The sequence below is a fragment of the Dendropsophus ebraccatus genome, chromosome 5 (genome assembly GCF_027789765.1).
Source record: "Dendropsophus ebraccatus isolate aDenEbr1 chromosome 5, aDenEbr1.pat, whole genome shotgun sequence".
Taxonomy (NCBI): Eukaryota; Metazoa; Chordata; class Amphibia; order Anura; family Hylidae; genus Dendropsophus; species Dendropsophus ebraccatus.
Genome location: NC_091458.1, coordinates 144,338,004 through 144,363,387, shown reverse-complemented (window position 1 = coordinate 144,363,387; position 25,384 = coordinate 144,338,004). Strand labels below are relative to the sequence as shown.

The window sequence follows — 25,384 nt, the reverse complement described above, 5'->3', positions numbered from 1 at the left end:
GAAAACCTACACTTTAGTAGTTTGTTTCAAGACATGTATTTGGACTTTACCAGGTAACCATAAGTATATAGGAATGAAAACCAAAGATCTCTTCAGCTTTCAGTATAAAAATATAAATTTTATTTCAATGCCTGTAAAATGCTGACGCATTTCAGACTCAAAAGTCCTTAATCATGACTTTATAATCCTGTAATTCTATGAAGTACGTCACAAAAAGATAGTCCGGCATGTTCCATGATGTTAAATTAAATTTGGCCGGTGTGCCCGACATGGGGTGTATAGTACACAGTGCTGGTTTTAGCGTCCCGCACCATGTCGGGCACACCGGCCAAAATCTAACCACAAAATCACACCGGCCAAAATCTAACCACAAAATCACACCGGCCAAAATTTAACATGATGGAACATGCCAGACTAAGTTTGGCCGGTGTACCCGGGCACACTGGTCTAATTTAGTTTAACATGATGGACTATCTTTTTCTAACATACTTCATAGAATTACAGGATCATAGATTACATGATCAAGGACTGAGTCCAAAACACATCATTTTAAAGGCACTGAAATACAATTATATTTAAGGGTGCGTTCACACGTACAGGATCCACAGCAGATTTGATGGCGCAGATTTGAAGTTGCAGTTTCAAAGCAAATCAAATCTGGGCCATCAGATCTGCTGCAGATTCAATTCTGCACCATCAAATCTGCGAATCCTGTACGTGTGAACGCACCCTTAACACTGAAAGCTGAAGGTACTGGAGTGCTGACTACAACTTTGAAAACTTTCTTCTGACCATAAGTATAGGCAGGAATTGGATTTTAGCAGCACCACAAAAATAGTGGGGTCTCTGTAAACTGGGGTCAGGGAGACATCACTACATTGTATGAGCACAAGTTTTTAATTTTTACAAGAATTCTCAGTCTTCTGCCCCATCCTAACATTGCTCAGCCCCAGTTCACACTATTTTTGTGCTTTGTGTTGTAGATTGAACACCATTACAAAATAGAAATATCAAATTCACTGACGTTACACGTCCATCTTATATGGAATATGTTAGTTCTACAGGCAGACAAAGCAAATAGTGTGAACTTAGCTTAAGGCTTTCCAGCTACTCTGTTGTTCCTGGGCTTGACTCATAAATGGCAGATTTCTCTTGTAAACTGGCAGGCTGTGCAGCCTTCACTGGGCACTGAGCCACCATATGGCTTGTACTCTGGCAGAAGTGGCATTTCTTGGGTTGAGGAGGCAAATTGCATTCTTTGGCATGATGATCCAGCCCTCCACAGTTATAGCACCTGTATGGGAAAAGTAATAAATATAAAAATTACTATACCATTGAAACCATTGTTTAAATTGACAAAAAAAACAAAACAACAACACCCCAAATGTGTTTTAATGGTAGCTTCACATGTACCGGATCAGCAACAGATTTCACTCTGCGAGTTTGAAGCGAAATCCGCTGCGGATCCTGTAGTGTGAAGCTGAATGGGTCCCATACACGCAGCTGCCTGTATGGGACCCGGCCCCTTTAACCCCATTGCCGTTGGCTGTCCGCAGCCCCGAGCATACATTACCTGCTCGGCGCCGCGTGTGAAGCATGGTAGCACTGATTGACTGATGGGGAGCGTCACACACAGCCGCATCCCTAAGCAGGTAATGTATGCTCGGGGACGGGTCTCATACAGGCAGCGGATCCACTGCGTGTATGGGACCTATTCAGCTTCACACTACAGGATCTGCAGCGGATTTCATCATGTCAAGGTGAAGCTGCTTTAGCTATGACTTAGATACTGATAGTGAAACTTCTTTAGATAACTTTTACTTTATTTTATTCTAATCTGGGGCAGCCTCTCCCGCAGATCCCCGCCATCAGATGGATCTCTATAAATGACCAGTATCCATCTACAGTCATCTTAGTGTCCAGTCTTTTCTATTTAGCCTGCTATATGTAACAGAGAGGCAAGGCTGTCCTGTGTGTACAGGAAGTCATACAGTTTCTGCAGAACCAGTCAGCTACCTAATGCGTACGGTTCTCTTCCAATTCTCCCCTGACAGCAAATTAGGGAAAGAAAGCGCTGGTCTGGTTACCCTCAGCTGGTAGAGGGTTCTGCAGTTTGCTACCTAAAATCTATAGCCTTTAGGCTGGGTCCGCACTAAGTTTTTGCAATCAGTTTTTTTTATCCGTTTTTGCCACCCCCCCCCCCAAAAAAAAGGGAGGATGAAAAACTGATGGAAAAAACGGATGCATTTGTGTGCATCAGTTTTGATCCGTTTTTCCATTGACTTCCATTATTTAAAAAATAAATAAAAAAATCCAAACAAATCAGTCTTTTTTTTATTTTTTAACGTACACAAAAACGTAGCCGTTACCTTACTTTTGTGTACGTTAAAAAGGATGCGTTTTGATCCTTTTTTTGTAATGGAAGTCAATAGAAAAAAACGGATCAAAATGGATGCACACAAATGCATCAGTTTTTGCAAAAAAAAAAAAAACTGATGAAGAAAAAGCAGATTGCAAAAACATAGTGTGAACCCAGCCTTAGGCTACCCATGGATTTCAGATCTTCATCAGTGACTTTGGTGCTTTTAGGCTGGGTTTACATATATAAGTTGGCATCAGTTGCGTTTTTTGCCTAAAAACTGACCACAACTGATGTTACAACTGATGCCAAAAATGCATCAGTTGTGATCAGTTTTTCTATCCGTCTTTTCATTAAAAACCATCAGTTGCCATCAGTTTCCATCAGTTGTCATCAGTTGTCACAAGTTGCGCTCATCAGTTGACATTTTTTTCCCCACTATGTTTTCCTGTCATTTTCAATGGGATTTGCGGGGGAGCGCACGGGGGCTATATACTAAATTGGGGGAGCTCACAGGGGGGCTATATACTACAAGGGGAGAGCACACAGGGGGGCTATATGGGAGGGGGAGAGCGCACAGGGGGGCTATATGGGAGGGGGAGAGCGCACAGGGGGGCTATATGGGAGGGGGAGAGCGCACATGGGGGGCTATATACTATTGGGGGAGAGCGCACAGCAATGCTGTATACTAATTGGGGGAGAGCACACAGGGAAGCTAAATATTACTGGGGGGGCAACAGGGGGGCTATATACTACTGGAGGAGAAACAGGGGGGGTGATATACTACTGGGGGACCAAGGGGGGACTATAGGGGAGGGGGAGAGCACACAGGGGGAGATATATGTTTATTTTGTGTACTATTTGCCTGAACGCCGGATGCCAGAGCCGAACGGGATGCGTCCTGCCCGGCGAGGCATCCGGCGCTCTATTCGATTGAATTGGTGCGGCGCCGCATCACCGGAGCGGCGGTCCGCCAGGACGCTGCAAGATTCGTCCTAACGCACCGACGGTCCGGCGATGCGGCGGCCACTAGTTCACGCCGCACATTTTGAACGATCCCATTGAAAACAATGGGATCAGTTCAAAGATGCGTTTCCCTCCGGCGCTTTTCTCCTGCGCCGGAGGGAAACGCCGCCGCACATATGTAAACCCGGCCTTAGGCTTTTATGTTAACGTTTAATATCTAGCCAAATGATACCACTAGGACTTTACCTATCATTAACCCAACCAAGGTGTGAAATAGCAGGAACTTTGCAGACCTAGCCCTGTTTAAATCTAAATACAAATTCTATTTAAAGAAAAAAAATCATTCAGATTAAGCTGTTAGGAGATAGATGTTGGCAGTGGTTATGTAATGGCATACAGGCTTCAGATGGCCCAGACAGTCCACTAGTAGAGAGGATCATCCAACCTATAAACAGGCATGATTAGTTTCCTTATCCAGACACTTGTGAGCCCTATATTACAACTATCATGTCTGTGCTTTGGACTGGAATCACTGAACTCCTGACATCATGATGCCAGGAGCTCAATCATTTTAAGGGTAGCTTCACACGTACCGGATCCACGCAGTGAATTGCAGCGAAATCCACTGTGGATCCGGGTATGGTAAAATTCTTTGGGGTCCCATACCTTAAATTTTGCAGCAGATATGGGACCCGCTCCCCTTAACCCCCACAGCTCCGTCCTGAAGCATACATTACCTGCTCTGCCCCGCGGCTGTGTGACGCTGCCGGCTCCCCATCAGCCAATCAGTGCTGCCGTGCACTGATTGGCAGATGAGGAGAGAGGGGAGCCGGGAGCTTCACACAGCCGTGGGGCGGAGCAGGTAATGTATGCTTTGGGGCGGGGCTGCAGGCTGCCGGGGGTTAAAGGGGTTGGGTATGGGACCCCATAGAACTTCACTATACCCAGATCAGCAGCGGATTTTGCTGCAAATCGCAGTGTGAAATCTGCTGCGGATCAGGTACATGTGAAGCTACCCAGTATAAATGATGCTGGGAGCTCCGCATTCTGCTCTGCAGTATATAGTCCCTATATATGGACAGTGCATGGAATGTGTGAATGACCCCTTCACACATTCTGTGCACGGTCCATAAATTAAGACAGTGGGGGAGATTTATCAAACTGGTGTAAAATAGTATTGTCTTAGTTGCCCTTAGCAACCAGATTCCACTTTTCATTTATCACAGGTCCTTTGGAAAATGGAAGGTGGAATCTGATTGGTTGCTAGGGGCAACTAAGGCAATTCTACTTTTACACCAGTTTGATAAATCTTCCCCAATGTGCTACATAACAGAGTTCAGAGCTCCCAGCATTACGAGTCATTATCATGCCAGGGGATCTCAAACAGTTTAAATCTTTATGCTTCTATACTGATGTACTGTATGTCAGTACAGTAACGCAAAGTCTAACAGTTTTGGAGCTCCCAGAAACATTACGAATGAGGATGCCAGGAACTCCAAACTCCGTACTGTAGCACATTGTCCGTATTTCTGGACTGTGCACAGAATCTGTAAATGCCCTTTAGTCATGATTTCAGGTACTGTTTAGATTCAGTTGATGGGTAAGTTAAAATATGAAAGCCATTTGCCAGTTATGTGTACATATACATATTATATATATACACACACACACACACACACACACACAGTGGTGCCTTGGATTACGAGCATAATTCGATCCGGGACCGTGCTTGTAATCCAAATCCACTCTTTAACCAAAGCAAATTCTCCCATAAGAAATCATGTAAATGCAGACAATTGGTTCCACACCCCAAAAATAATTATTTTTTATTCCGAACATGTAAAACTAATGAAACAAATATTTAGAAACAGCTGAATATGTGATACTATAAGTTACTATACAGTATAGCAATGAGAATGTGGAGTATAATGTATTGTAAGTGCATAAATCTGAAGAAACAGCAGCAGTTTGTAGATACAGAATAGAGCTGTAGATCCCTATAATGCAGTAGCGTAGTACAACAGGCTAGAATTGCCTCCACAGTCCTGTCCCCTGATGCAAGCCCCGAGCTGAAGTGGAGCTGCTATGATTTGGAAGGTGAGGGAGACTTCCTGGGTCAGGGTACAGTGCTGTAGACCATGCTATACAGACCATGCCCCTCCCCCTCTCACATCCAGTGTACAGAGAGCTCTTATACCAAAGCAATGCTCTTAAACCAAGTCACAATTTTGAAAAACTGAGCTCTTCTTGCAAAACGCCCCTAATCCAAGTTACTCTTAAACTAAGGTACATTGTTTTGTCCTACTGATTTAGGTCAAATACACCTATATTTTTATTAGCAAAATGTTCTTTTCATTACCTGTCCCCTCTTGGCTTTCTTTTCTGCTGCCCCTTTACTTTAGGTCTTCTATCACTTCCTATGCAAGGAGCACCCCCTGGTCCTGTCACTCGTGTAGACTCCAGGCCCTTTGAAGATTTCTTAAAAGTAAATTCCACACATTCCCCCTCCTTTAGGCTGCGGAAACCTTCCATGTGCAGTTTACTCTGTGGGTGGGAAGAAACAAAACTTATTTGTTTATAGAAGTACTTACTACAGAGTGAGAGAGAATGGGGGGGGGGGGTGGAAAGCAAATAAAAGCAAATACTTTAAAATGTATCTTATTAGAAAAAAAATCCTTCTTTCCCCATCTTGAGCAAGAAACAGGCAGGAGAACACCGGGGGAGCCATTTTGTATATATGCCGGAATATCAGCAAGGGCTGCACGGACATCACTAACTAGATATATACAGTCGTGTAATAGGCTCAGTAAGCAAGCACTTAGCAGATCGGCACTCCCTTACATAGCAAACTTGCCAGGTAGTACACCCCTAAGCTTTGCCGTTCCTGATCCCCTAAGCACTTTCGCACATCGCTATACAGAACAGGGTCCATTTCCTTCCCTCCTCACAGTCATGTGTACTGTATATTCTTCTATACAGGACCCATCTCTGCGACATTCCAACTAGAATGTAAAAATAATTGAGAATGGACCCATTTGTGTGTTGCAATTCTGACAAAGAATTAGTTGTGAAACAATTAAAACAAAAAAAGTAAGGGTCCTACAACTAATCATTTATACCCTATATACTGGCACCATGTAATAAAGTGGTTTGTGTGGCCTATACACAGTGTATTACTTTGCCACCGTTGCTTGAATCTATAAGCATAGGGATTCCCTTGTAGTCTATTTCTGCTAATGTTTAAAGTCCATCTCCTCTCCAGGTGGGGGTAGAGGGTTTCCCTGCTTATGACGGAGAGGATATTCCACTAACTATCCATGTAAAGGAACAAAAGGTATCTCAGACATGCTATAAATTCCTTGCATTCCTAATAGGGGGAAGGGAAGTGATATGGGGGAGGAGGGGACTTGTTCCAATATGTAGGTAGCCATGTGCCCATTTAGTAGCTTTAGATGCTGTGATAAATGGGACGGGATGGAATACTATTATACAATAGTTAGTAAATATATTTTATTGATAAACACGTTTGTACTTAGAATTTCCTTTTTTTGCCCTTTTAAAGCTCTGACAAAATTCACTAGGAAATATTATCTTTTAAACTTGGGTTTGCAGAGGTTTCGGCTATCTCTAGGATAGTCTTCGCAAATCTAACCTAGGATTTTGATAAAAAGGGAAATTTTAGTAAAACATATTAGCAAAGTTACTCCATTTAAATGTGTCCATCACCAGTGAACCAACGTTTAGACTGGGATCATTGGATGTATTTTTTACATAAGCATTATTAGGGCATTCTTAGGTGCTTGGGGGTTCTCTGCAATCAGCAGGACAACATGGACACTTCATTTCTCCAGCAGTTCATCATGTATTTGTGGGACTCAGGAAGGAAAGGTTTGTGCCGGTCTAACAATCCCTTTAAGTCATTAGTAGATCGGCAATGTGGGTTTACACTTTGTTGTTTTTTTTGTGGTACTGAACTTGTACAAATGACCGAAATCATGGTTAAGGAGGGGTGTTTTATGACAGTTTTAAACATTATTTTAGAATAGTACTGAAAAAATGTGACAAAACCACAAAAAAAAAACCCAAACAAACAAACACACACACACACGGTATGAACACATCCTTAGGCTATGTTCACACACCATTTTTTTCAGCTCACTATAAAATGACGTCCGTCTAGAGTCTAGAATAACGGACGTCATTTAGCTGTCTGGCCTCCCCTCTGTTAGTACATTACTCTAGTTTGGGATTACTAATTGGCCTTTGGGTGTGTCTTAATTGAAAAGTCCATTGAATAGTAAATAGTAAAACTGAGAAAGGATGGTGTCAAAAGAAAAACCGTGGGAACAACTAATAAAAAACGTCCGCTGTTTGCAAAAGACATCCAAAAATTATTGTGATCATAATTTTGACGTTGACTTTGAAAACGTCCGTTATTCAATACATTGTGTGCATTGGATGTCAGTCTTTCCATTGACTTTAATGCATTGCATTCATATAAATTGCAGCAATAACAGACTTTTTAAATAGCAAAAGCGACCGCCTTTTCTCTATTTTCGATGTTGTGTGAACATAGCCTTATATTTAGAGATGTGCAGAAATTACGATATTTCCTATAGTGGAATAGCTTTTGTAAATATTAGCATTTGCCACTTAGTATCACACAGTGGCCCCGATAAATTCTCTAATGGGGGGGGGGGGGGGGGGGCTGTAATCAACTTTTATATTAAAGCTTGTACAAAATGTTCTATGCTACAAGATCAATAAATGTATCTGTTTAGTTTACAAGGTAACTCATCAACCTTTTCAATTTCCCCCTCTGTTTTAGTGTCATTACTGGGAGGTTTACTGGTTGGTCCAGGCAGACTGCTCCATTCTCGCTTTCAGTTAAACACTAGTAAAATAAAGGACATTGCTTCATAAAACAACTTTACACATCAGTAACTTTGAACTGGCTACTTAACATACATGTTAAATATTGGCTAATTACCACCTTACCGGCAGGACACTGTAAAATTACATTTATTTGGTTCATTACTGGGGCAATGGTCACATATTTAAAAACACTTCTATACAAATCTAGGCGTATAGCTTCCATAACAATGTATTAATATGAATATCACCCTTTACACAAGCTAATCACACACATTGTTACTACTCTGGAGACATGCTTATATTTAAGCAATGTACCCACTGAATCCTATCTGAGGATCTGGTGAATACAATGCAATTCCGGTTTCTGGGGGTCTTATCTGAACCCATGTCCTGCTTACACAGGAGATACTGGGATAGGAAGTATGGTGCTCTGTGGTAGGAGAAGCTTTGATGTTGGTATGGTTAGTGGCTGCAATAAGGAAATTGGACATTCAGGACAATAAAAAGAAATATGCCCACTAACCCACCCACACACTTCCAAAATCTCCTGAGAGTGCATAGGTCAAGTAAAGGTTACAAAGAATCCATTGCTCAAAATACTCATTGTGGCCACCGCTGGAGGTCTCATCTCCAGAGAGAAGTGTAAATCGACAGAATTGATAACAGCAGATAAGGAAGATGGATTGATTTTCTTTTATACAGACATCTCAAGTAATATCGCTATACATGTGTTTCATTCCCTTTCATATTTGTCATTTAATCTACCCGATTAGGTTAGATTTAAAGTGTCACTGTCATCTAATTATTATTATTTTTTTTTTGTAGAAATCAATAGTACAGGCGATTTTAAGAAACTTTGTAATTGGTTTTATTAAGCGAAAAATGCATTTTTATCATGAAAAAGCAGTTTGAAGCTCTCCCCCCTGTCTTCATGGTTCTCTTATGGAGAGGGAAGGGGTTGAGGGAGATGAGGCACCAAAACAGGACAACAAAGATAATTTACAGCTACATCACGGGGCTCTCTCCTCTGAAGTCGGCACTGACCTCTGAATACTGGCTTTCATACAGGTCCCGCTGTGTAATCCTTTGTTCTCTGCCATCTGCTGGCGACTAATCTCCCTCCTCCTCCCTCCATAGGTTACACAGTGCTCGACTGTTGTAAAAGAGTCAAGATTTCCTGATAATCAGCTGTGGATGAGAGAGGAGGGAGGGGGGGACCTGGGGAAAGTCTGTTTGAATGCAGATAATGGCATATTTGCCTAATAAACTCAATTTTAAAAGTTTCTTAAAACCGCCTGGACTATTGATTTCTGCAAAAAAATGAAAAATAAAATACGACAATGACATTTTAAAAAAATATTTCCAACTAAAATAAGAAAGATCCTGTCAAATAAATGAGCTGTATTTCCCACCAGATATGATATTTAAATTGTAGTCTTGAAATCATCACTGGAATCCTTTGAAGAGTTTAAACTCACATATACCTATGTGAAGCATGCTGATTAGAGATGAATGAACCTTCAGAAGAAACAAAGCACTTCCATCCTATCAGGATTGCGGGATTTGAAGTCTACTCCGCTCCGTGTTGCTCTTCCCGGGTGCTGGAAAAAAGATGGATCCGGTCCTGGGAAACTGGGAGAAGATTCCAAGGACTGGATCCAGTATCCAGGGAGGAGCATAGCAGACTTTAAAGCCCGCAGCCTGATGAGCAGAACCCCGATAGGAACAAAGCGATTTACTTAATTCCTACTGTAGATTCGCTCATCTCTAATGCTGATATATACCATGTGAAAAGATAATTCAGAGTGCCCATGTGATACTTCATAGGAAAATGATCCTCTAACCTGATGCACAAAGACATCTACAGGAGTTTCCAGATCAACACCTTCTTTCTTGGTCATTGTGAGGAAGCCAAAGCCCATTCTAACATTGAACCATTTGCATACTCCAGATCCATGAAGGACATTGGATTCCACAGTCTGGATAGGGTCTGAAGTATCACTAAGAGGCTTGGAGAGCACACCTGTAATGTAAAAAAGGCAGTTAGTAAAAAATAAACTCCAATGGTTTTAATAAGTAACAGGCTAGGGGTACACCTGGACCATTGGTAATGCTACCGACAGATTCTAAATATTAAGTGAACGCTCAATTACACCGTATATGGGCACTGATCTTTTAGATCGACATTTGTTTACAGAGCCTTTACACAGCTCAAACACTGAGCGAGGAGGGCTGCATGAATGATTACTAGATAAATTGTGCAACACTTTGCACAGGGAGATGTGTGGCTGAGCGCCGATTCATTCATCAGCCAATTGCTGTTCCTGTGAGGGTATGTGCACACTATGGAATCCCACTGGAACACCTGCTGCAGATTCCGTGTATCACACCGGCTTGAAGGCTGGCAGCAGAGCACTTCTCCGCTGCTCCCATAGCCTTCATTGTATGGTTTGCCAGATTCTGCCGGGCAGATGGCAGAATCTGGCAAACCATACAACGGAGCCTATGGGAGCAGTGGAGATGCGTGTGGCTGCGGAATCCACCGCGGGTGCTCAGTTGGGATTTCATAGTGTGTACGTACCCTCACACAGGACCGATTTCAAGATAAACCTTACATAGTTCCCCGAACGGTACTAATGTATAACAGATTGCAATTAAATATTACTGGCTTTCATTATTTATGGATTTTTTTTAATAAAGAAGACTGAAAAAAAACAACAACATATACACTATGTAATAAACAAATACTTTTTGTACATTTAGGACTATGCAGAGAGACAAAGGTTAAAAGGGGTACTCTTGGCGGGAGGGCTTTTTCGCTATGGCTGGGGAGGGGGTGGGGGGTGGATGAAGGCAACAATGTCCACTTACCTTACCAATTCCAGCTCCCACATTGCGTCGCTCCGGTCTGTGGTGTGGCTTGAGACGTGACGTTTCCTGCCCACTCAGCCATTCAGCTCCCACCTCTGCTGCTGAACGGCTGATCAGGCTTGACACATCACTTCTCAAGCCGCGTCAAAGACCAAGAAGTTGCTGGGCATCACAGCATAGAGCAGCACGATGTGGGATCCAGCACTGAAATCGAGGAGGTAAGTGGACGTCTTTGCCTTCATCCACCCCACCCTGACCACAACTTTAAAAAAGTCCTCCCTCCCGGGAGAATAGGTTAAAAAGAACACGTCAGAAATTATACCAGAGCTGTGACGTGTAGTGGACAGTTTACACAAGTTTCTATTTTACTCCGTTTTGTAAATCTCTAATGGTGCTTTTACACAGATTTATCTGACAGATTTCTGAAGGCAAAGCCAGAAACAGACTATAAACAGAGAGTAGGTCATGAAGGAAGGACTGAGATTTCTCCTCTTCAAATCCATTCCTAATTTTGTCTTCCAAAGTCTGTCAGATAAATCTGTCTGTGTAAAGGCACAATTAGGGTCCTATTAGACAAAACAGTTTATAACAATTACTGATTAACAATCGCAAACGAGCGTTTTTAGGAACAACCTGAAATTGTTCACCATAACACACAAAACGATAGTAGTAAGGGTCCATTTACACAGAAAGATTATCTGACAGATTATCTACCAAAGATTTGAAGCCAAAGCCATAAACAAACTATAAACTGATCAGGTCATAAAGGAAAGCCAGAGATTTCTCCTCTTTTCAAATCCATTCCGGGCTTTGGCAGATAATCTTTCTGTGTAAATGGACCCTTAGTTACAATTGTTACTGCAATCATTTATACATTCTGATCCCAGCAAAATATGTACAATTAACGATTAGCAAACATACACCGAAAGATTAGGGAACAATCACCAATGATTTTATGGTTAGTGTAAAGGATGCCATCAACTGAGTGATTGGTTCCCTTTAAGGTCCCTTTTCAGACTGCAGAGTCCTTTGTTTGGAGTATGTGTAAAAGAAAAAAAGCTACCATTTTTTGTCAAAACCCCCCATTTCTGTGTATGGCTATGTTCACACCAAGTGATAAAAAAGTAAAAATAATGATAAAAAGGCATCTGTTATTACAACATTTTAATTGACCTCAATGGATTGATGGACGTCCAATGCACACAGTGAACTAAATGACAAATTTGCGCAAAATTATGATCATGACAATTATTTGCAAACAAAGGATGTTATTTTTTGGATGTTCTCACACAGTTCTTTTTTCATCGTCCTTTCACAGTCTTTACTATTAAAGGGGTTATCCAGTGTTAGAAAAACATGCCCACTTTCTGAGACAACACCACTCGCCTTCAGTTGTTATTTGCAATTAAGCTCCATTCACTTCAATGGAACCAAGTTGTAAAACCTACACCCAAACTGGTGACAAGAGTGGTGCTAGCTCTAGAAGAAAGTGGCCATGTTTTTCTAAGGGTATGTGCACACTAAGTAATTCTGGCAGATAACTTTCCCCGAATTCCGAAGCTCGGTCAGACAGATTCTGCCTTGACTTGCCCATTCTGTAGGCAGTTAAAATCCGCCTGACCATAGAATGGCGTCCGTGGGACGGACAGTGAAGCGGGAGCGTGCAGGGATGAGTGGTGGAATCCATGGCAAGTTATCTGCCTGAATTACGCCGTGTGCACATAAATTCCATTCACACTACTGAATCCGTTCGTATAAACCGCCACGGATTCCGCTGCTCGCCACCACGCACATCTCCGCCCATGCCATAGACTCCATTCTATGGTTGGGCGGATTCCGCCGTCCACCCAAAGAATTGACATGTCATTTCTTAGGGAGGATGGTGGAATCCGTCCAACTTTAGAATGGAGTCTATGGCACGGGCGGTGGAATCCATCCAGATTCCGTAGTGTGAACGCATCTTAAGGGTATAAACACACACACCGTATACGCAGCGTATTTACTGCTGCGATACACAGCAAATATGCGAACAAAAACGCAACAAATACGCAGCAGATTAGATCTAAATAACTGAACACCGTAACATGGCGTAAGACACCGGCCGGGTCACAGAATGGCTGGTACTGCAGCACCGGACGGATGATCTTTATTTCTGATTGGAATGCAGACGCCACGCGCTCCATTGTGTGCACCGAAACGTCCTCTGCCGCCGCTATTTGGTGCTAGAGATTCTGGCCGAAGTATATACGCTCCGGCTGGGATTCCCTCTAGCTGCAGCACAATGTCAGTTAAGTATTAATCACGGCCGTGATTAATATTTCACTTAAATTGTGTGAACATAGCCTTATGCTGCGTTTACACAGAACGATTATTGTGCGAATTCGCACGATAACGATCAAATTCAAACGATAATCGTGCGTGTAAACGCAGCGAACGATTAAACGACGAGTGAGAAATCGTTCATTTTGATCTTTCAACAAGTTCTCAAATCGTCAATCGTTTGCAAATAAATCGCAGATCATTCCGTGTGAACAGTCGTTTGCCGATTTAACCAATGTGTGAGATAGGCTTAAGCGATCGCAAAACGAAACTCCGTACGATATATCGTACCGTCTAAACGCTGATCGTTATTAAAAAAAAAAAAAAATCGTTACTCCAACATAGTTAATCGTACGATCAGGCGAATTATCGTTCCGTGTAAACGTAGCATTACATTGGATAACACTGTTAAATTCAATGGTCTTTTCAATTAAAGGCACACCCAAATGGCAATCAGTTCACCTGAACTAGGATAATGTTCCAACAGCAGTCATCGTAAATTCGTAATGACAGGTGTCCAAAACGTGAAATTACTGACATCATTTGAAATCAAAACAACGGCAGTCATTTTAAAAAATAATAAACGAATAGGGAAAAAGTCATGTGAACATAGCCAATAACTACTTAGCGCTAATCTTTACCAGAATTCACATCACTACATGTACAAATCCTTATACCTCAGATAAATTGCTGCTGCCACAGCTAGGTGATTCCAGTAGTATGGCTGCAGCATTCACATATCACAGTATGTCTGCTTTTCTGCAGGTAAATTCTTGGTGGCAACCTTTTTGTTGTATATTTGAAGTTGTGGATTTTCCTGCTGACCTGCAGCAAAATCCCTAACCCTGTGGATTAGTTTTTTTTTTTTTTTTACTTCAATGGGGATACACAATTAGGGTCCAATCACATGTATATCACCTGCAGCAGATTTGAAGCTACAGATTTGTTGCTGTGTTCAGTCATTTAGTTACACTGATATCTGTAGCATAAAATCCTGTATGTGTAAATGGACTTCAAGTATTTGAATGACGGTATTTTGCATTAGTGTTTGCAAGCCAAAACCAGGAAAGGGTCCAACACATGGAAACGGTACAAATATTTCCATTATGTTTTCCTCTGTGGGTTGCACTCCTGGTTTTGGCTCACAAACATGGATGCAAAATATTAAGCCAAGTACTGAAATGAAAGGGTATGTGTACACTACGGATTCCGAGTGGAGAATGTCAAGCGGATTCCACTGCGCGCCCCCTGCTTGAAGTTCCGCCCATCCCACAGGCTCCATTTTATGCTCAGGCAGATTCTGGATGGCAAAATCTGCCTGAACATAGAATGGAGCCTACAGGACTTCAAGCGGGGGGCGCACAGCAGCACACGGCAGAATCCGTAGTGTGCACATACTCTAAAACCATTCTAATGTTCAGTGTACAAACACACATGGCTTATACGCTGCGTATTTACTGCTGCGATACGCAGCAGATTAGATCTAAATATCTGCTACGTATTTGCTGCGTGTGTTTGTACCCTATCACACAGTATTTTTTCATCTGTTTTTTGAAAGAAAAAAAAAAACGGATTGAAAAAACGGATGCATTTGTGTGCATCTGTTTTGATCCGTTTTTCCATTGACTTCCATTATATATAAAAAAAATGGATCAAAACGGATCCGTTTTTTTTGACGGACAAAAAAAAAAAAAAAAAAAACATTGCTGACACTATTTTTTTTTGTCCGCATCCGTTAAATGTATGCTAAAAATGCAGTGTGAACCCAGCCTTAGCCTTTTTTCAACCAAGTTCAGGAGTGGGTTGAGAAAACAGAAGCTGTGCACATTTTTCCATTATAAGACCGGGTTCACACTAGGTAAAAAACATTGCCGTCTGGAAGTGTGCAAACTACGGCCATTGTTTGTGCACTTACGGGCGGTGTTATGAAATACAGCCGTGTTTTTTACGTAGTGTGAACATAGCCTAATTTTGCGTTGTCAGCTCCACTCCTGGTTTTAGTTGAAAAAAAATAAAAAATACTGATCAAAAGTCTGATGGAAATCCTACGTGTGAACATAGCCTAAATCTGCAAGGGGATCTGCAACATAAATTGACATGCAGTGCATTTGAAATTAAAACTGCAGCTCAGTTTCCATGCTGTTTATTTTCCACCACAATAAATTTCCTAAAATTTCATTCATAACACTGGTATTGCAAAATGCTACAGGGTTATCCGAGGAGCAGAAAAGGTCCTACCTTTTCCACTCCTTAGTGCTTCACTTCCTCCCCCAAGAAAGGTGCATATCAGGAGTATGCTAACATTGGGCAGCTATTAAACATTGCATATGGGCATGGTCTCGCTCGCATGCAATGGTCCTGACCCCACCCCCTCTGTCTCAGAAGGTTTACACAGTGAGATAAATCACAGTTCGTTATTTTGATATCATTCAATAGATCCTTCATGCCTTTAAGGCCAACCCAAACACCAGGGTGAATCTGTGAACAACTGTTTAGAGGAACCGATCTGCGAAATATCAAACAACCAGGGCCTTTTTTTTTATGACAAGTTGAAAGACCACGATTATCGATTTATCGCTTATCGTTTGATGGTTTGCATCAGCAAGTAATGGCTAGATTTCGATCGCTATTGCAAATTTTTGAGCGATAATCGCTCCATGTAAAAGGACCATTAGTCTGAGGATTTATGGTAATTATATATTGAAAATTTTCTAACAAAACCAAACCTAATAATAGAGGTAATGATTATTGTTAGGAGTCAGAACAATGTTCCCATTCTTAAAGATAATTGTTGCATGTAAGGTGTTAAAAATGATCGATTCTTCAAAAATTCTCCCACCTGTTAGGCTAGGGCCGCACTGTGTTTTTGTTTCTACAGAAGCCCATTGACCTTTATTAAATAAATTAAAAATATGAATGTGATGTATAAGTCTATTTACATGGACACAAGAGTGAATGACTGTGTGTATGTAAAAAATTTTTTAAAAAATATAGTATAAAAAAAAAACACAGCACGAGCAAAGCCTTAAGCCATGTTCACACTGCGTTTGTTTCCGTTTAACGTATGCATTAAATCTGAAAATATACATTAATGAATGTTAAAACAGATGCAGTCATGTGCCATACAGCTGAATCTGTTGCTCAATGACTTACATTATTTAAAAAAATAAATAAAAAAAATTTGGAATGCAGAATATTTTGATTTTTTTTTTTTTACATCAGAATTGTGATTGACCATGTTTTTCTGTACCTCAGAATTTAACATATAAAAATGGGAACAATGAAATGGGCAGAAAAATGTAATGTGAATCCAGCCTATGGCTATGTTCACACATAGTATTTTTTCAACCAAAATCAGTAGTGGAACTAATAGGGCAAAATTATAATGGAAAGATTTGAACAGTTTGTGTTTTCAATCCACTTCTGGTTTTGGGTGAAAAGCATACAGCAGCATCCATTTTTACCAATATTATTGTATTCAGGATCATCAGAAAACAGTGTGAACCAAGCCATTGTTTATTACAATCTGAGGAAAAAATACTAATATTGTAGGAAATATCTATGTATGCCACTCTGCTGGTTAAAATTCCAACAGTAAAAAAGAAATAAAATATACAATAGAATTGAACTATACTTCCAACAAGGGTCCATCTTATGCATCACAGTGAAACACAAATAGCTATGTCCTATTATATTTCTATTAAAATCAATTCAATTCAAGAGAAATGTAAAGAATATTCAGATTAAATATCACTTTCATCCACATTTCTTATTTTATAACTTGCCAGTTGCATATAGTAGCATGTCCTGAAGAATCCATGAACCTATAGTCACTTACACCCACTGAACAATTAGGACCTATGACGTCTTCACTTTCTAGACAAAACTTATCCTGATGATGTCATCATGACCCAAGAGAATTTCCACCATCTGATGTCATTCTGCCCATCCCTGTGTATCCTCCTCTGTACATAGGTCCTGCCTTGTATGTGTATCATTCAGGAAGGAGGATATACAGTCACTTATTGCAAAGATTTAGATTTTTGTATCAATTAACACAAATACGGGAGGTATCTGCTGCAAATACGGGAGGTATCTATAATACATAGTAAGAAAGACGACTGGTCATGGAATATAGCAGCAGCCCTTCAGTAATGAACACTACATGAGCCGATTTATAAAGCGGGACTATTTTTGTCCTGGAGTTTCAGGTCCTGGTTTCTGCCGCATCTTCTGAGACTTTGCTCCACCATTGGGCTCCTCAACACGGATCCGCAAATCCTAGAACCCGACTGTACACAGTCCTATGCAAGTCCCAACTGAACCGTATCCTAACCCTAAAATTAAGAGGGATTCATCACCTGTGAGCTCCTGGTTGGCGACAGATCCCATGTTCTCGGACCTTCGTGAAGCTCTATAAGATCCTTGAAGACCTTCTTGAGTTTTGCCCTCAGGATCTCAGACTACCCACCACCCTCCCCCAAAAGTAGAAAGAAGGAGATTAAACGCATGGAAGGGGGAAATAAGGTTTGCTACATCTTTCCTAGACAATAGAGATGGGAGGGCAGTTGCCTTTGAAAAGATCCAAAATTTTGCAAGACAATTGAAGACCAACAGGCAAAGATCCCCCCTTACCCTCCTCCTCCTCCTCCTCCTCCCTTCTTACCAACACGCTTTCAAATTTTAGGAAAATCACCTTTGGGATGAAATGCTAAGAACGTCCCCAACCCCCTCAATCCCATCACCTTCTGCCATGTTGAGCCCAAAGGTTAAATAGTTGTCTTCTAGGAGAGGTCAGGCTAAGCTCCCACGTAGGTCCACATATTGTCATCATCACATGCTCCTGGCCAAGGAAGAAGATTCCACCACACTTCTCCCAGGAAAGAATATTGCAATTTGGGGGCTTGGGGGGTGCAGCAACTGTCCAATCAGCAGCAGAGACCACCTGCCAGGAAATGAATGACTACCACACTTTGGCACACTATTGAGACCTCCCCTATGAATCCCACCTCCCTAGACAAATGGAGCTGAAAGATGACCAGTCAGGGGTTGAGCTGACCTGGAGTGATTTCCCAATTCCATCTCCTCTTATTCCTTCCCTCCCCCCCCCCCCCCAGAGCACAGGAGAGGGGAGGGCTTATTGGCAACATTTGACAAGAATTTACTATCCCAATTCTTTTTGGATAACTGTCTGGCTGTAAGGATTTTCTATTTGACCATTATCGATAATAAGGGTCACATTGTAGTAGGATAAGAGGGGGCATAAATGGTTAGGAATCCTTCATGTTTTCGGTGCGTTCACACATACAGGATCTGCAGCAGATTTGATGGTGCAGATTAGAATCTGCAGCAGATCCGCCAAAGATACGCAGCAGACTTGATGGCCCAGAATTGATTTGCTTTAAATCTGCAGCTTCATATCTGCGCCATCAAATCTGCAGCAGATCCGCAGCAGATTTCATGGTCCAGATTGGATTTGCCTTGAATCTGCAACATCAAATCTGCTGCAGATCCTGTACGTGTGAACTCACCCTTAAGACGCCACATCAAGGTGTAAGGTTTCTTTACCTTTTTTTATGATTCTAAAAAAAAAAAAAAGAAACTTTGAGGTCTACAGTTTTTAAATCAGAATCTGCATGGATGGTTGAGGCTGATATATGCATACTACTAGCTGGGGTCCATTAGCAATGCATTGGAGATGAGACAGCAGGACACGACTCCCTTATTGCCTCAGGACTCCTTGGTTCTTTATTATAAGACTCTGTTTAGGTAAAAAAAAAAAAAAAAAATCCTTTCAACCCCCATAAAGGAATGTAAAGGCCATCTTTGTGTGTCACACCCATGCATGGGACAAAGCCCTTGTCACCAGTGTGTCCAGCCACTATTTCCTGTGGTCAGTTCAAACTGGTACTGGCCGCTGGATTTAATTGAAACCTTTAACTATTCCCTGCCTGAAGTGAGGGTCACCAAGGAGAACTGGGCTACTTCCTTCCATGCCTATTTGTATTATGCCTATGGTATACTCATATGGACTCAGTGTGGCATACTATAGGCAGATATATTATTATATCATAGTGTCCCATTGGGTGATAGAGAAGAGGAGACTAGAACTGAGGATTTGGGTGACCTATTATGCGACATTTCCTTTCTAAGATGATGAAGTCCCAGTGTTCATTGTACATTGATATAGAATATATCGACAGGAATGGGGGTTGGAGTCCTCCAGGTTTTTAGAGGATGAGCACCTGAAGGGGATTCCAAGTGGAAATGTGGCTGCAATGAAGTCCCATGAGTGAAGATCATTGCAGACTGCTAGTAGGGTCATGACTAGGTTTATTGGGTGTAGTGTGACCATCAGCTTAGAGGGGTCAGAATCACCTCTCCTGGCAGGAACCAGAGGCGGGGGGAGGGGGACGCTTCCGATTGCTTTCACCTTTTTAGGCAACGGAAACAAGAGGAGTGGGGGCAGAAAGGAAGATAAATATACCCGACATTGCTGGGATTCCTGGCAATTTACTGCGAGGAGAAGCCAGCGGCCGGCGAGCGTTTCCCAGAGCTCATTCATTCAGCCCATCACACAGGAGATGATGGGTGGTCCTTAAAGAGGCATTTAAATGGCGATTATCGCGATTCCTAATCCCAGCCCTGTTCTAATTGTCCAGCAATGAGCTACAGCTAATAACAAGAAGCCGCAGGCATAAACTGATGGATTTATTATACACCATAATATCCATATTTATCATACACCATATTATCACTATTATACACCATTTATTATACACCATATTATCACTATTATACACCATTTATTATACACCATATTATCACTATTATACACCATTTATTATACACCATATTATCACTATTTTACACCATATTATCACTATTATACACAATTTATTATAGACCACATTATCACTATTTATTATACACCATATTATCACTATTTATTATACACCACTTATTATACACCATATTATCACTATTTATTATACACCATATTATCACCATTTATTATACACCATATCACTATTTATTATACACCATTTATCATACACCATATTATCACTATCATACACCATTTATTATACACCATATTATCACTATTATACACCATTTATTATACACCATATTATCACTATTATACACCATTTTATCACTATTATACACCATTTATTATAGACCACATTATCACTATTTATTATACACCATATTATCACTATTTATTATACACCACTTATTATACACCACATTATCACTATTTATTATACACCATATCACTATTTATTATACACCATTTATTATACACCATATTATCACTATTATACTATTATACACCATTTATTATTCACCATATTATCACTATTTATTATACACCATATTATCACTATTATACACCATTTATTATACACCATATTATCACTATTTTACACCATATTATCACTATTATACACCATTTATTATACACCATATTATCACTATTATACACCATTTATTATACACCATATTATCACTATTTATTATACACCACTTATTATACACCATATTATCACTATTTATTATACACCACTTATTATACACCATATTATCACTATTTATTATACACCATTTATTATACACCATATCACTATTTATTATACAACATTTATTATACACCATATTATCACTATTATACACCATTTATTATTCACCATATTATCACTATTTATTATACACCATATTATCACCATTTATTATACACCATATTATTGTCTCATACTATTGTCTCCTGTCAGGTGAAGGATTTTGGATCCAAACACAGCCAAGCTATAGACATTGGTAATCCTGCCAAGAATCACATGTATAAGGGTCCATTTACACAGAAAGATTATCTGCCATAGATTTGAAGCCAAAGCCAGAAACAGACTATAAACAGAGATCAGGTCATAGGAAAGCCTGAGATTTCTCCTCTTTTCAAATCCATTCCTGGCTTTGTCTTCAAATCTTTGGCAGATAATCTTTCTGTGTAAATGGACCCTAAACCACTATCATTATTAGCATTGGTGTTATTTACTATGGGCAGCCATGGGTGGTTTATCCAGGAATCAGGGCTGGAGTCCACCAGGTTGTTAGAGGACGAGCACCTGGAGGTGATTCTCATTGAAAATATGGTTGCAGTGAGGTTCCATGACTGAAGAGCATTGCAGACTGGATATATGGTCATGACTAGGGTTATTGGGTGTAAGTATTCCCTTATTACTATAGGCAGCCATGGTGACATAACACACATCATTTACATTGGTAGACATCACAGGGAAGATCACTAGTTGTTTTAATCAGAAAAAAACACAAACTTTTTTTGTCACTTGATCTGGTTACAGTTTAGCTACTTACACAATGAATCATCAGCACACTATAGTTTGCCTTATGTTCTATCTCTAGCATAACAGTAACACATCTTATTTGTATGCTCAGCTTTACACATACAGAGAAGGCCAAACATTATAAAATTAAACAGTCCAACCCCACCCCCCAGGGGTTATCCAGCAAAGATCTTTTTCTTTCAAATCAACTGGTGTCAAAAAGTTATATAGATTTGTAATTTACTTCTATTAGAAAATCTCAAGTGTTCCCATACTTATCAGAAGCTGTATGTCCTGCAGGAAATGTTTTATTTTCAGTCTGATACAAGTGCTCTCTGCTGACATCTCTGGCCGAGACAGGAACTGTCCAGAGCAGCATCAAATCCCCATAGAAAACTTCTCCTGCTCTGGACAGTTCCTGTCTCAGGGAATGTGCACACTGAGTAATTTAGACGCAAAGTCTGTCGTGTAATCCGTCCCTCGCGCCCACTCGCGGATATTGTCGGGCGCCCGTGTCTCCACCTGTGTCAAAGACTCCATTCTATGCCCGGGCGGATTCCTTCCTCCATCCCAAGAATGAACTTGATCATTCTTTGGACGGCGGAAGGAATCCGCCCATGCATAGAATGGAGTCTATGACACAGGTGGAGACGCGCGCGCCCACTGCAGTTCGCGAGCTGGGAATTCCGCGACGGAGGTTCCGTCTGAATTCCTCAGTATGCACATACCCTCAGACAGAGATGTCAGCAGAGAGTCACTGTGTCAGACTGAAAATAAAACATTTCCTGCAGGACATACAGTTGCTGATAAGTATAGGAACACTTGAGATTTTCTAATAGAAGTAAATTACAAATCTATATAACTTTCTGACACCAGTTGATTTGAAAGAAAAAGATTTCCGCTGGATATTCCCATTTAAATGTGTTTCAGGTATAATCCACATAAACATATGTCCATTCTGATTAAGGTTACAAACCCACTTGGCGGGTCTGCAGCGAGTCTCCATGCTGCGTTTTTGCAGTGAGACTCGCTGCAGATCCCGGACCTATGCTTTTAATGGCAGACAAACACGCAGCAGGGATGTACATCCCTGCTGCGAGTTTGTCTGCAGCCCTCCCCATTAACCCCCCGGCCGCCGGAGCTGATACTTCACCTGATCCCGGCTCCGGCGGTTCCCGATGTCTTCAGCAAGCCGGAGCGGGGACCAGGTGAAGTATATGCTCCAGCCAGCTGCCCGCAGCCCCGGCCGCCCGATCGCCCCCCCGCAGCCCGATCGCCCCCCCGCAGCCCCGGCCACCCAATCGCCCCCCCGCAGCCCCGGCCACCCAATCGCCCCCCCGCAGCCCCGGCCACCCAATCGCCCCCCCGCAGCCCCGGCCACCCAATCGCCCCCCCGCAGCCCCGGCCACCCAATCGCCCCCCCGCAGCCCCGGCCGCCCCCGGCAGCCCCGGCCGCCCGATCGCCCCCCCCCCACAGCACCGATCGCACGCCCCCCGCAGCACCGATCGCACGCCCCCCCCGCAGCACCGATCGCACGCGGTGCTGCGGGGGGGCGATCGGGCGTCCGGGGCTGCGGGGGGGGGCGGCCGAGGCTGCGGGGGGGGCGATCGGGCGTCCGGGGCTGCGGGGGGGCGATTGGGCGGCCGGGGCTGCGGGGGGGGCGATTGGGCGGCCGGGGCTGCGGGGGGGGGCGATTGGGCGGCCGGGGCTGCGGGGGGGGGCGATTGGGCGGCCGGGGCTGCGGGGGGGGCGATTGGGCGGCCGGGGCTGCGGGGGGGGGCGATTGGGCGGCCGGGGCTGCGGGGGGGGCGATTGGGCGGCCGGGGCTGCGGGGGGGGCGATTGGGCGGCCGGGGCTGCGGGGGGGCGATCGGGCGGGGGCGGCTGCGGGGGGGCGATCGGGCGGGGGCGGCTGCGGGTGGGCGATCGGGCGGCCGGGGCTGCGGGCGGCTGGCTGGAGCATATACTTCACCTGGTCCCCGCTCCGGCTTGCTGAAGACATCGGGAACCGCCGGAGCCAGGATCAGGTGAAGTATCAGCTCCCGCGGCCGGGGGGTTAATGGGGAGGGCTGCAGACAAACTCGCAGCAGGGATGTACATCCCTGCTGCGTGTTTGTCTGCCATTAAAAGCATAGGGCCGGGATCTGCAGCGAGTCTCACTGCAAAAACGCAGCATGGAGACTCGCTGCAGACCCGCCAAGTGGGTTTGTAACCTAAAGGTTTGGCAAAGCCTTAATTCAGACATGTTATATAATGTAGATATTAACATGGACACTTTTTATGTTCACATGTCATATGATTATTACATAATTAGACAGGAGAGCAACTCAAGCATGCTCCACTCCAACCACTTGGCATTTGATTAGTGGTGGCTAAAAAAAAGTTGGGTACAGTCCTAGGGAGTCTTGGAAAACATTGATATAACTTATGGCTGTATCCATGTTTTCCAGGCAACCCTCAGGCTGCATCCAACTTCTTTAGCCACTGGTAATCAAGTGCCGAGCAACTGGACTGGAGCATGCTTGGGTCGCACTCATACCTTCTACCCTTGACAAAGCAGGAATATGTGACAAGTAAGTTGGATAAGAAGGTGGAGGTAGTAGGTATTGTACCTGATATGAGCTCCGGGTCCAAAACTTTTGTTTGCCTTATTTATTTCACACTTTTATGGTGCATTTACACAGACAGTTTTATCTGACAGATCTTTGAAGCCAAAACAAGGAGCAGACTATAAACTGATCAGGTCATAAAGGAAAGACTGAGATCTAACCTCTTTTTAAATCCATTCCTGGCTTTGGCTTTCAAAATCTGTCAGATAAATCTTTCTGTGTAAATGCACCCTTAGGGCGGGTTCACACCACGGAATTCTCGCGGACAATGTCCGCGGAATTCCGTCAGCTGTCCGCCCGCACGGGCACGCGCTTTTCCGCCGGCTCCATAGACACCATTCTATGGGCCGGCGTATTCCGCGATCCGCTAAAAGAAGTGACATGACACTTCTTTCAGCGTATAGCGGAATACGCCGGCCCATAGAATGGTGTCTATGGGGCCAGCGGAAAGGCGCCCAGATGTGCGGGCGGACAGCTGACGGAATTCCGTGGACATTGCACTTTGCTCTTTATTACCTCTGTTTGTACATTGTGTTGTATTACATTTCTGGATACAATGAGTGCCCAGTGCCACTTTAGCATATAATTATATGTGATGCTGTATTATTTTGTATATGTGCCTCCACCTTCCAGGGGTTCTTTGTTGCCTATCCCCTTCCATATCTGTGATTTTATTGTAACTTTTGAAGATTTCTTTTGAATAAAGTTTATTGCTTGTACCATTTGGTTGCACACTTGTCCAGCATTTTTCATTGACTGTTTTGTATATATGTTGATGCATATGGACATTTATAAGGGAGGTTTTCCTTTGGTTAGTATTCTCTACTCATTAATCAAATCTATCCATAGGCCACTATTACCATCCTTTTGGTGTTTGCCGGGCAGGTATACGTCAGTATTCCTTTTTTTTTTTTTTCCTTCAGGGTTAATGTACATAGAAGCATCTGAAAAAAAGCGCATACACATTTGAACAGTGTGCAGTGACTTTCCGCTGCTGGCACATACAGCAACATGAATCTCATGTCTCTCCAATGCTTTTAACA

At 42.5% G+C, this 25,384-nt stretch overlaps 2 protein-coding genes across 2 annotated transcripts in view; both read right to left on the bottom strand.

The window, feature by feature from the left end:
• DHDDS (dehydrodolichyl diphosphate synthase subunit) overlaps positions 1–23,886 on the bottom strand; it is a 71,258-nt gene extending 47,372 nt beyond the window's left edge. Inside the window, exon 1 of the mRNA XM_069972602.1 lies at positions 23,883–23,886. The gene's annotated coding sequence lies outside the window, so the exon portion shown is untranslated. The remainder of the gene's footprint in view (positions 1–23,882) is intronic.
• LIN28A (lin-28 homolog A) lies at positions 1,108–17,782 on the bottom strand. Its single transcript, XM_069972986.1, has 4 exons — positions 17,752–17,782; positions 10,045–10,223; positions 5,685–5,869; positions 1,108–1,294 (listed from the first exon to the last, which is right to left on the bottom strand). Exons 1-4 carry the CDS (start codon positions 17,780–17,782, stop codon positions 1,108–1,110), a joined length of 582 nt encoding a protein of 193 aa, XP_069829087.1.
• Positions 23,887–25,384: the final 1,498 nt, after the last annotated feature.

What these genes read in the sequence shown, in the direction of transcription:
- LIN28A (XM_069972986.1), bottom strand. Translation starts at nt 17,782, where the DNA reads ATGGGATCTGTCGCCAACCAGGAGCTCACAG. An exon ending in CGCCAACCAGGAGCTCACAG is followed by an intron (nt 10,224 to 17,751) that starts GTGATGAATCCC and finishes TTTACATTACAG; the next exon opens with GTGTGCTCTCCAAGCCTCTT. An exon ending in AGAAAGCCAAGAGGGGACAG is followed by an intron (nt 1,295 to 5,684) that starts GTAATGAAAAGA and finishes TTTCCCATACAG; the next exon opens with GTGCTATAACTGTGGAGGGC.